The sequence below is a fragment of the Heterocephalus glaber genome, unplaced genomic scaffold (assembly GCF_053883595.1).
Source record: "Heterocephalus glaber isolate CG9 unplaced genomic scaffold, H.glaber_assembly_v1.0 deba00001004, whole genome shotgun sequence".
NCBI lineage: Eukaryota > Metazoa > Chordata > Mammalia > Rodentia > Bathyergidae > Heterocephalus > Heterocephalus glaber.
Window position 1 is genome coordinate 1,397,715 of NW_028258179.1, and position 13,126 is coordinate 1,410,840.

A 13,126-nucleotide genomic window follows, 5' to 3' on the forward strand; every position below is an offset into this window, starting at 1 on the left:
CTTATCCATTTGTGAAGAAAATAAATGGATAGACCGGAACATCATGAAAACCACTGTCATAATGTCTCCGGAATGACATGGAAATACCACCTTCCAGACCTTCCCTGGGAGGGGGCTGGTCACAACAGCTCCTGCCACAGGCCCTGGGCTGAGGAGGAACAGGAAGATGTTCATTGATCCTTGAGACACAGGCATGGCCAACAGCTGAATCACTCATGGGTTCCGGAAATGGCCTGCCAATTGGGCTATTCCAGGGGCTGGATGTGAACGCCCACACAGCCTTGAACTTACCTTTTATTCCTGGAGGACCTGGCATCCCTGGATCCCCTGGGAGGCCTCGAGGCCCAGCATCCCCCATTTCTCCTGGAGAGCCCTTCGGCCCAGGCCTTCCCCGATCACCTGTGGGCAGCAGGGAACTTCTGCAGATACCCCGTAAGGCATGAGTCACAGTTGCTGAAAAAGCCATCTATGTTCTTAATACATGGGTAAAGGGGAATATCATTTTACTATATCCTCTTCTTCAATTTCTTAACTCTAAGGAGAAAAGTACACTTAACTTCAAAAGGAAAAATACGGTCCCAAATAACTAAAATTGCCAACTGTCTATTTTGCAGCACTGGGATTTGAACCTAGGGCCTTGCTCATGCTAGGCAAGCACTCTACCACTGAGGTACATCTCCAGCTAACAGACGGCACTTTTCAGGCAGGATCTTGGCTCCTCGTAATTAGTAATTAGTGGCACCCCGTGAGCCAGGACTAGCTTTACAGGTGAAGAAGAGGGAAGTTGATGTGACCTGTCCAAAGGCACAGGTCTGGAAACGGAAGAGCCCTGTCTGGCCACAGGTCCAGGAGAAGACTGGCGCTTTGTGACACAGCAAGAGATTCGTGAGTGCTCTGGAAGTTTCCAAGGTTGGTTTCAAGATACCTGGACACCCTGGTGGCCCTGAGGAGCCAGGCGGTCCTGGCATTCCTGGTGGTCCTCTCAGCCCTGGGACTCCAGGCGAGCCTTGCTCTCCAGGGGCTCCCACATGTCCTACAGAAGCCAAAGCCAAAGTCTGAGTATTGCCATCTGGGACAGTAAACCTGTGAAACAGCCAACTTCAGCCCTTGTTATTCTTTAAATCTTTTCCACTGAAAAGGAAGATAACAGGGAAAAATTGGAAATGATATGTCCACAATCCTGCCACTGTGACACAATTTTCCTGTGTACACACATGTGCAAAATATACCCATAATTTTATATTCTGAAAATTTAAATTAGTGTTATGTCAAATAATTTTCTAAATTTGTCTTAGTTTTCCTAATTGTCATTTTCAAATGACTGGCTGATAGCTTACTGATTTTAATTTTAATTAAATTACTTTTCAAGTTATTTCTCTTTGGTATTATGGAATTTTTTGGTTTTGATTTTGGTTTTTTGAGACAAGGTGTGCTATGTAATTAAGGCTGGCCTTGAACTCACTATGTAGCCCAGGCTGGTCTCTAATGCATGGTGATCCTCCTGCCTCAGCCTCCTGAGTGCTGGGACTACAGGCATGTACCACCACGCCTGGCTGATCTTTATTCTTAATCTATATTTTTCACCTACTAAAGTATTTCCTTAGAAAAAAATCCTAGGAGTAGAATTTTTAAGTAAATAACATGATATTTGGATTCTTTTAAAATACATTTTTTAATGCTGAAATATTTTAAAGTAAGTTGCAGCTATTATGGAATTCCATTTTTAAATACTTTAGGAGGTGAGCCTGAAAAATACAAACATTTTCCTATGTAGCCAAAATAACACTGCAACTAAGAAAAATCAACAATCCCTCCTGTTTTGTTATGCTCGTTCTATACGTAAATGTCTCCCATTGTCCCCGTCAGGCTCTCCATAGCTGGTCTGTCCACACCAAGTGCATGCCAGAATTGCACATCACATCCTGTGGCTATGTGTCTGAGATCTTAATAAACCTAAAATAGCTCCTTTCTAGTGACAGAGGCGTTCTGAAGAGAATAATAGTGCAGCTCTTCTCTAGTTTTCTAGAGGAGAACATTCACCATCTTTGTTTGTTTTTGTGGTACTGGGGACTAAACCCTGGCCCTTTGGACTGTGCTACATCTTCAGCCCTTTTTAATTTTTTAATTTTGAGCCAGGGTCCTGCTAAGTTGTTCAGTTGACCAGGATGGATCGGAACTCAAGATCCTCGGCTTCAGCCCTCCCAGAACACCAGGGTTACAAGTCTGTGCCACCAAGCCCTAATCAACTTTTGGTTCTCGGCCTGGGCTGCCCCTGGATAGGAGGAAGTACCCACTCAATCCTACCCTCACATCATCCTCGAACACCTCCATGCCCATAACTCTGAGTATGTGTTCTTACTGTGAACGTTTCATTTACTGACTTGTTTTCTTGCTAATTTAGTAAGGGTAAAATATTTATAGGATAGAGCAACAGCCTTTGCTGAAAATCAATAGCTGAATCTGCAAATAAAATACATGACTCTGTATTTACAACCCCATGGAGGGTATAGGCATTCCTATGACCCACGGCCACAAACCTATTCCTGTATCTACTCCCCGATCAAATTTAACATCTATTAGCCTGACTCTGTGGTATCTTATTTATCCCAGGAACCTTCTGGCAGTAAAAGGTACAGCACTGTCATTACTGGCTCCAAATGAAATCACAAGCATTCAGACTTGTCTCTCAAATCTGCAGCTCTGCTAGCAGCAGGATTTCTGAGAGTCTGTGCTTTCTTTCCTCTCTTAATTGATGAGGCTGGGAGGGGGAAGACTGACCCCGCAATCCTGGGACCAGCCATACATCTACATTTCGTCATCAGCCTCGTTCAAGTTCAGTGCAGCTTTTCCTAGTCATGGAAAGACCATATTTACATAAACTCTGTGCTGCTGAATAACACATAATTGAAAAATTCTAAGCTAAAGCCATGCCACATAAGAAAGGAAACAATTTTAACGGTGATAACTGCAGACCAGGCAATTAGGCCAAGGCAAATATTCTACAAATGTTAGCCTACGTGTGAAATAACACATACTTATGGTTCTTAATTTAAAATGTTATTTGACATTAAAGGCCCTCAGCATGGACTACTTAGAGCTTGCAAAATTTTATATCTTCAAGGTTTACAATAAAAATACTAGCAAGTGTGGAAAAAAAAATCTCCTAATGTTTTGCTGACTTCATCATGATGACTGCGCTGTACATTTGTGTAGTTATTTTTAGTTTGCAAATTTATTTCAAGGTGCTGCATTCATTCCTCATATCAATTCTTTCCTATGCATAAGGCCAGTTTCCAGGAGAGATAAATTGAGCACAGAAGAGATGACTGCCTTAATGATGCACAATAATAATGATGATGATGGAGATGATGCACAATAATAATGCAGGTTGACTTTCAGCCACTGCTTTCCCCTTTCCAAGATTTCTCACTCTGGTATCTATTACGAACTCCCTTAATACTGACTCCAAAACTATTTTCCTTGATAACTGCATATTTAAGTTCAACTTTCAGTTAAATATTATATTCTCTAAATGTATGTGTCCCTGTGAAAGGAGATTTTTGCCACCATAGCAGTTCGCTTTTCTGCTAGACATCCATTTTAGCAGTTTCTTGTCAAACAACAAAGAAAATAAAATTTCCCATAATAGTTCTGCTTATGTATTCTTTCTGTTACGTGAAATTAAACATGGCTACTGCCAGAGGGGACTCTTAAGGTAATGTGCAAGATTATTAATAGGAAGTCTTTTAATTGACAAGGGATCTATGCAAATACAAAACTGGTTTTTAATATGATCACTGTCAGCTGAATGCTCTTGGACATAAGCGACTCAACCCATCTCCTGTGGATGGACATCTGTTCTATCCATGCATCTTTATACACTTGCCTGATTATTGACTTACAATGAATTCCCGGGAGTAGAACTTCTAAGTCAGGGGGGGTGCATATTTTAAGTACTGATGAATGGTCCCCCAGGGACTAGACAAGGGGTGCAAATTTGTATTTTCACTATTTTCTGGAAGGTAAAGAGGAGTATGAAATAGTAGTAGGACAAAACATCCTAAGACACTTTTCCCCTCTAGGGGGCCTGCTCAACACGCTGGCTTGAACTGGAGTGAATTCCCTTTCCCTGTGAAGGGTGGAGCACCCCAAAGCATCACCGGTCCCTTCTGCTGGGAGTCATACTTCGAGGCTGGCAGTAGCCTCAACCAGGGGGTGGGGGCGAGAACTCGCTGGCACATCAGCATTCCTTCTGAGGGAATCCACGCTAACTGTTAGTGAAAAACAAAGTATCCTTGTTTTGAATGGCTGAGATTTCGCATTGGGTCTGGTTTGATTTTCAGTAAACTAGAGTTGATGCAGTGATAGACTGGCAAGGGTGGGCCTCACTTGCATCCTCAGGTGCTCTTCTCAGTGGTAGAGAAAGGGGTGCGTGGAAAACCTGCAGCTATTCTAAATAATGAGGGCTGCAAAATATCTCTCACTTTTGCAAAACTGGGCAATTGCAAGCAATTTTATTTGCTAGTAATATTTGCTTTTGACAGTCAAAATATGGGGATGCTCAAAGGAGTGCCTCCTGTCAGCGCCACTGGTCCTATGAGCCATGGTAGGGATGCTGGGAGTCCCTGGAGTACGATCCCCTTGTTCTTCTGGAACAAGAAGGCCAGGGCAGCTTTGCACATAATCCTTCTGATGTGTATCTTAGCAGGTAGAGGGGAAAGAAAATACTAATTTGATCACTGCCAGCTTGAAACATACAAGTGATTATTTTAGTTTTTGAACTAAGCTACTTTTTTTTTGTTTTAGTAAGCAACACATGTAGCAATACCTTGATATCCAGGGCCACCAGGCTCACCCTTCGGACCAGGTAGAGTAAACTGACTGGCAGGATCACCTTTGTTTCCTGTAAGTGAAAAAATACACGTAGCATTAGTCACAAAAATTTAATTTGGTCTTAATAGTGACATATTTCTTTGGATATCTGTCTCTTGATGCTACCTTCAGATGTTCCATTAAAGGATTTTTTAAAAAAACTACTTTTTTCCTAAACAGCAAATGAAAATATAGATGCACGATATTATTTAAACGCCACACACACACAAACACACACACTCCACAATTTTATAGTTCATAACAATCATAAGAAATTATAGATATTGATGTTTGAGTTTCTAAGTTCCTAAAATTATTTTTTCAAATTTAATTTTCTTTTAAAGGAAGTACTTAGCACAGAGTGACTCTAAAGCATGTAGGAATTGTGACTGTTTCAGCTCCTGCAACCCATTTCAAGCTCTCTTATAAGAAAGGTTGACTCAGTGTCCTCGTAAAAAGTATCACAAAGTGGTTCCACCGCCTGCCTCACAAGCTAAGGACCTGAGTTTGATTCCCAGTACCAAAAAAAAAAAAAAAAAGAAAAAAAGTATCACAAAGCCATGCGTTTTTGAAGACTTGACAAGAGATACATTCAAAGGCTGCCGTTCAGGGGGTATCACAATCCCCAACCTGCAACTATACTACAAAGCTACTGTGATAAAAACAGCATGGTACTGGCAAACAAACAGACTTGAGGACCAGTGGAACAGATTAGAAGATGCAGAAACAATGCCAGACACATTCAGCCATCTCATCTTCGACAAAGGAGCCAAACACCCTCACTGGAGGAAAGATAGCCTCTTTAATAAATGGTGCTGGAAAAATCGGGCTTTAACTTGCCAAAGATTAAAACTAGCCCTGTATCTCTCACCATGCACTAAACTAAAATCAAAATGGATTAAAGATCTAAATATTAAAATAGAAACTCTGAACCAGTTGGAACAGAGGTTAGGTAGAACCCTTGAAGACATCAGTGTAGGAAAAGATTTTATGAACAAAACCTCAGTTGCCCGTGAACTAGCACAAACAATCAAGTGGGATCTCTTCTTATTAAAAGCCTTCTGCACAGCAAGAGAAACCACCAGCAGTATGAAGAGACAACCCACAATGTGGGAAAAAATCTTCACCTGCTCTTCCTCAGACAAAGGTCTACTATCTCGAACCTACAAAGAACTTAAAAAGATCAGACCTCCCAAATTTAAAGACCCAATCTAAAAATGGGCATCTGAAATGAACAGACATTTCTCAGACAAAGAAGTAGAAATAGCAAATAAATACATGAAAAAATGTTCAACATCACTGGTCATTTGAGAGATGCAAATGAAAACAACACTGAGATTCCACCTCACTCCAGAAAGAATGGCTGCTATCATGAAATCAACCAATAACAAATGCTGGCGGGGCTGTGGGGAAAGAGGAACCCTGTTCCACTGCTGGTGGGAGTGTAGACTGGTGCAACCACTGTGGAAATCAGTATGGAGATACCTCAAAGAACTAGGACTGGAAGTCCCATCTGACCCCGCTATTCCACTGCTGGGGATCTTCCCCAAAGAATTAAAAGAATCATACCACAGTGATATATGTGCGCCCATGTTCATAGCAGCGCAGTTTCTAAAACTTGGAAACAGCCCAAATGCCCATCAACTGGAGACTGGATAAAGAAAATGTGGGTTTTTTATAAAATGGAGTACTACTCAGCCATAAAAAATGAGAAATTAGAGACATTTATAGCTAAGTGGATGCACATTGAGGCAATACTCTTAAGTGAAATAAATAGGACACACATGAATAAATTCCGAATAGTTTCTCTGGTGTGAGAAACTGAAAGTGTAAATAAGGACTAAATGTATAATAGGTAATGTGAAATCGGAAGAAAAGGCGCAAAGGAGAAGGAAGTGGGAGGGCTAGGGGAAAGGATAGAAGGGAATGGGATTAATATGAGAAAATGGAATAACAGGAACAAAATCTTTGTAAATAGGGAGGACTGGAGGGGTTGAAGGGCAGGCTGGGCAAGGGTGAAAAATAAGAACCAAGAGAGACTATGGAAAGGTGCAAATTTCCAATGATGAATGTCATTATACTGTAGACCTAAAATGTACCAATGATTACAATGAATAATCGAAAATGTAAAATAGGAAGAAAAGGTCCAAAGGGGTAGGGGTAGTGGTAGGGGCAGGAGAAAGGAAAGAAGGGAAAGGAAAAATGATGAGAAACGGAAAAAATGGAAATAAAGTCTTTGTAAATAGGGAAGGGTGGAGGGTGTGAAGGGAGGGCTAGGAATGGGGAAAAAATAAGAACCAAGATGCATCATGTAAAGGTACAATTCCCAATGAGAAATGTAATTGTGTTGTATACCTACAATGTACCAATAAAAGATTTTAATTAAAAAAAAAAACAAATAAAGGCTGCCGTAGACACCTGAAGTCCCACAGAGCTTTTAAACAACATTATATGTGTTTCTAGCTCCAAAGATGGGAGTCGGCTGTAAATAAAGGACTCAAAGTGGAGGGGGACAGAGGGGCAAGACATCAGATGGGGTTGTAAGAGAATCTGGGAAGTTAGCGTGTTTTATAACCTGAGGTCCACTCATGCCTTAAGGAGGTAAACACTCCACTTGACTCTACTCATACTTATGCATTACTGTTTGAGGAATGGAAATCTGTCCACCCAAGTCAGACAGTCTTTTTTTCAGAAGGTGGAATTTAAAAACTAAAAATTTGAGATGGAGGGGTTGAAGGGAGGGCAGGGGAATGGGGAAAAAATAAGAATGAAGAGAGATTACATAAAGGTGCAAATTTCCAATGATGAATGTCATTATATTGTATACCTAAAATGAACCAATATAATTAATTTTTTTAAAAATGAAAAATTGAGATCCTTGACTACTGATGCAGAAATCACGAGGATTATCATGAGTTGCTCTGATTTAGAACACAGTGGAATACAATTCAAACATACCCAGAAAAAATACTAAGTGGGGAGGGGTCAAGCCAGTTGGTAGACAGGTAAGTAAAAAACAGACATTGTAGAAAAGCAAGAAACCATGAGTTGCCTAAGGCTAAGGTTCCCTTGGCCTTACGCCCTGTCAAGGCCTGGTCTCCAGTCTGTAGACTCCCTGGGATCTCTTTTTTTTGTACGGGGGATCAAACTCGGGACCTTGTGCTTGTGTGGCAGGCGCCGGAACCACTGATCTAAATCCCTGGCAAAATAAGTCGTTTGGGTTTTTTTGGTACCAGGGATTGAACTCAGGTCCTTGGGCCTGTGGGGCTGGTGGCAGAGCCACTGAGCTAAAGCCTCGGCCCACCCTGGGATCTCTTTTAATCCAGGTACCTCAAGTGCATCTGAAACCCTTGCAAAGATGGCCCGATACAAACATGACAGAAAAGACAGCAGGTGTCTCTGAAGAGTCAAAGAGGCAAAGGGACTGTCATGAACACATAAGGACAGAAGAGGAGTGAGTTCTAACACTGAAGCTCTAAAATATAAAAATCAAATAAGAAAACCTCCCTCTTTATAATCATTTCTGAAAAAGTAATCTAGACTATTCCTGCTGAATAGATAAGCATATTTGTTTCTTAAGATCGTTTTTTCACAGCAACTATCATATTATTTATAGACTGTCTCTCAAAAAGCATGTATCATTAGTGGCAAGAAAATTTTAGGTGGTTTATTAATATATATTTTATATTTTAAAGTTATTTATTTTAACTTGGATTAAAATAATGTTTGTGAATCAAATTTGTGTATTCACAGATAGTGAGTTTGATGTTAAGGTTTAAAAAATGAATCATTTTAAGATATCCAGATTTTTATGTATTTGGTTTTTGGGGTTTTTTTTTGTCTAGTTAAAGGGTTAATAAAACCACTCTTTTTACTTTTTACCTTGAGTTAACTTTCTATTTTAGTCCCCCCCCCCCCCCCAAACCCTGACAAAGGTAGAATGTCAGTTGTGTTTACAAGACAACATTGTTTCTGGCACAAGATCAAACTAGGCCCTGTGGAGGCAAATCCAGCCTGCAGCTTATTTTGTAAATAAAGCTTTATTAAGACATAGCCATTCCCCTTTGTTTACATACTGTCTATGGCTGCCTTCATGCCACAACAGCGCAGTGGAGCAGTTGTAACTGAGACCATGTGTCCCACAAAGGTGAAATTTTTATGATCTAGTTCTTGGGGGGGATTGCTGTCCCTTGGCTTAAGATAAAAATAATTCAATTATAAATTATGGCTGGCTTAGGAATTCCTAAGTAAACTCAACATCTGTTGGAAGCTCATGGGTTTGGCCTTTGTGTCTAGTAACTGAGGCCCTAATAACTGAATTTACGAAGGCTCAAGTGAGACATGGCGCTTGTAAGCCAAGGTGAACACTGCCTACAGATGTGGATCCAGACCCCTTGCACCTGAGCTGTCACGAGAAGGACTGTGGTCACTACTACCACGGCAGCTGGGATTCCCACCTAGAAGGGAGACCTGGTAGGGCCCCAGGCGTGCTGTTCTCTACCTAGCACCTTTGGGTCTGACTGACAAAGGAGAACCCTTTGGGTCTTAAGCATTGTGCAGCAGAATCTAAGAAGAGCCTCTTGAATGTTAATCATGCAAAAGATGCTCACTCGTGATGTTACAAACACCCAGGAGTATGAGTTTGACAGATTTCTGCTGTTTTTTGCAAACCATACCTTTAGGTCCTTTTGTTCCATCAGTTCCTGAAAATCCAGGGGGGCCTGGAGAACCTGGCTCACCCTAACAATTCAATGAAACAAAAGTAGGACTTTAATTGTGTTTCTAGTACAAATGACACATGTATGACATAATCCAATTTTCTGAAACCAATTTGGATTTTTTAATGGTAAGTTTTTTTTCTTTTACCAATGAATGATAAAAAAACCTAGACATGCATGGCAGGTACTCGACTGCACATGTCCAATTTTGCTTGCTTTTGAGACAGGTCTCATTGTGCAGTCCAGGCTGGCCAGAGTCACCATCTTCCTGCCCCAACCGTTCTAGTGCCGAGATTACAGGCATGTGTCACAACACCCGGTTTACATGTGTCTAGTTTTTGAAAACTGTTAAAATTCTTATAGAATTATAGCTATTAATATCAACAGTAGCATTTCATCCTATAAACATGGCTGCCAAACTGGAATTGTAGTATGTAAGTTAAATTTTAAGTTTTGAATGAACTTAGTATTAAATAAAATATTATTAAAAGCCATGTTATACTATAATCCTTGAGGGTGTTGAAACAGGGCCTCATGTATTTCACACTGGCCTTGAGCTCACTATGTAGCCTAGGCTGGCCTTGAACTCATGGATGCCTCAGCTTCCTGACTGCTAGCAATATAGCTATGTACCACCGCGCCTGGCAGTTTTTCTGAAAGATGGATCGTGAACTACATTTCCAGAGGTAGGGAGTAGGCTACTATATTTATTACACTGCCTGGCTTCTCAAGGGTATGCTACTCATGATTATGAAGAGCAACTATATGTAAAGCAAAGTCTATCATATCTTCAATCAGATGGGAGATTGAGAAACCAAAGTTTGGGTGGGATTTCAGGATAAACTTTTATTCTAGCAAACCAGCAGTCATGCAACAAGTCTCTGTGAGATGCTTAAAGCTGAGCTGGATCATGTGAATTATGTCACTTGCTCGTGTATGTCAGAGCACAGGTTACATCCTGGCCTTCCCGAGGGGGCATCTTCCCTGTGTCACCCCTCATCTTCCAAGAGCCAGGGAACGGCTCTGACCTACCCTGGCAAATGATGACTCTTTGCAGGACCCTGAAGTCAGGAGGATTTTATTAGCAGTAGCCCCTTACCTGGTCACCTGGAAATCCTGGAAAACCAATGATCCCTCTTAGCCCAGGGGAACCTGGAGGTCCAGGGGGTCCTGGAAACCCACGTTGTCCATTTCTGCCAGGTTCCCCCCTCGGAAATCCAGGTGGTCCATATCGTCCTGGCTCTCCTCTTCTCCCTTGTGTCCCAGGAATTCCTCTGTCACCTGATGAGGGCAGAAGTATTACAAACCACTTGGCTGGAACCTTGGGCTAGGCACTAGTTACATGGAAGGACTTAATGCTTTTAAAAGATGGAGCCAAAAGAGTTAGGAATCCCGGCGCCTACCCTGAGGCACACCTTGAAGGTGTCTGGTTCCAGGGACCTCTCTATGAAAGAAGCTCCCCAGGAACAGACTAGCAGAGAAAGGAGGACGCACATGGGGGCATGAGCCCCAGCATGCTCATTTTCCAATGAGAAAAACCTTACCCAGAAGAGTTAAAACACGTTCTCTACAACAACTAGTCAAACAAAAAAGCAAGGCAAGAAGTCAGCCACATGCAGATCAAGCCTGAATTTGGGAGAGAATATACATGTGGTTGCCAAAATGCTTGCTACCTGATTTTTCGGAGGGCCAGCAGCATGGCATGGGAGTGCCTGTTAGAAAGACGGGATCCCTGGAAAGTCCATACCCCAGGATTCACAATGTGCATTTTAATAAAATCCTAGGTGATTCACATGCACACTGAAGTTTGAGGGACACTGGTTAAAAACAGTCAATGTGGGCCAGGGATTTAGCTCAGTGGTTCTGCCACCTGCCTCACAAACACAAGGTCCCAAGTTTGATCGCCGGTACCCCCCCGTGAAAAAAAATCACATTCAGTATGCTTTTCTTTTTTAATACTAGCCACCCAACGCAGAGGTATTTTAAACCTGGAACCAGTATTTAATGTATGTCTCAGGTTGACTCTAGTTTAGAATACCCAGAGCTATAAATACATGTGAACTTCAGCTAAATTTTAGCATGAAAAAGCAAAAAAAGAAGTGTACCCCGTGACTCCTCATTAGTGTGTAATGAATTTTGCTAATCTGCATGTTTGTGGAATAGTTGCCTAATATACATGCTTGCTCCAATGATCTGTAAAGAGGTCAATGTATGTGCTATGGTTAAAAAGCTTAAACATTTACCTCTCTCTCCTACGAACCCTCCATCTCCAGGAGGCCCAGGTTCCCCAGTGTCCCCTCTTTTGGAAATGATGGCCATTTTTCCTTCATCTCCAGGAAGTCCTCTGGCTCCTGGGACATTAATTATGCGAGAGAAAAATGCACACACCACACACATGACTCATCTCTTCCCACACTTCACCCCGTTTACAAATCCCCATCTCAGTTACTAAACTGTGTTCATGTCCACAGATTGCCCACTATCAACATGGTTTAGCTACTGGTTAACCCACTGGTAGTTAAATCAGCCATGATGAGAGTTTTTATGTTGGAATGAGAGTGTTTACACCATCATAATTGGCAAACACTGCAAATCAGGGCATTAAAAAAAAATTCAGAGAACCAGTTTATGACATCACTGGAATTAATCCATTTTTTAAATTTTAGTGGGATAATTGTATAGTGGCAGAATAACCCAGCAAACATAACTTATCCAAGGTAGCAAAGTGACTCTGATGCCTTGATTCTATGTAAATAATTTACAAACTAATAAAACCCAAAATAATGAGAATCAATCAACTAAGAAGAATAGGTAATTTGCATTAAATATGAGGCTATTTGCCCAAAGAGTTTTATGGGCAAAACCTTGTTTCTAAAAATTATCAAACATTCCTCTCAACACTGGAAATACACTGTTTACTCACTGCAGCCTTAGGGGTAAGAGGTGAAGCTAACACTTACTTAACAAGGATGGACACAAGGCATTGAAACTGACGGTCCTGAAACTTTATTTTTTATGGTAGTGAGCACTTTTTTAAAAGAAGCTTGGGAGCAGCTCAACCATGACCCAGATGAATGAGGTCTCATTCTGATTCAGCCCCTACACCTCCTCCCCCCAGCTGCTGGTTTTTATGTAATCTGAGAGCTATGATCTACACTTCTGCATGGTTGGGGGAAAACTCAAAACATAAACTTTGTGAAAATTATACACATTTGTGGAACTAATATGAACTTCACACTTCAGCATTTATAAATACAATTTCATTGGAACAAAGTCTTTTTTCTTCTTCTATTTTTGAGGTATAGGGGATTAAACCCAGGGCTTTGCACTAAGCTACATCCTTGGCCCTTTTTATATTCTTTATTTTGAGACAGGGTATCATTAGGTGGTTAATTTGCCCAGGCTGAACTGACACTTGTGACCCTCCTGTCTCAGCCTCCCAGAGTGCTGGGATTACAGGCAGGTGCCACGGAAAAGGTTCGGATCAAACAAGGTGCATGATCATGTGCCGCCTTGCTGTGTTGTAAACGCGCTTA

At 41.3% G+C, this 13,126-nt stretch overlaps 1 protein-coding gene across 1 annotated transcript in view; it reads right to left on the reverse strand.

Annotated features, from left to right (window-relative positions):
• Positions 1-13,126, reverse strand: part of Col4a4 (collagen type IV alpha 4 chain) — a 165,928-nt gene that overhangs the window by 25,697 nt on the left and 127,105 nt on the right. Inside the window, exons 35-40 of the mRNA XM_087209310.1 lie at positions 11,834-11,941; positions 10,690-10,871; positions 9,549-9,612; positions 4,829-4,903; positions 926-1,033; positions 292-399 (exon numbers count right to left, since the gene is read on the reverse strand). Of these exons, the coding sequence (XP_087065436.1) occupies positions 292-399; positions 926-1,033; positions 4,829-4,903; positions 9,549-9,612; positions 10,690-10,871; positions 11,834-11,941 (645 nt within the window). The remainder of the gene's footprint in view (positions 1-291; positions 400-925; positions 1,034-4,828; positions 4,904-9,548; positions 9,613-10,689; positions 10,872-11,833; positions 11,942-13,126) is intronic.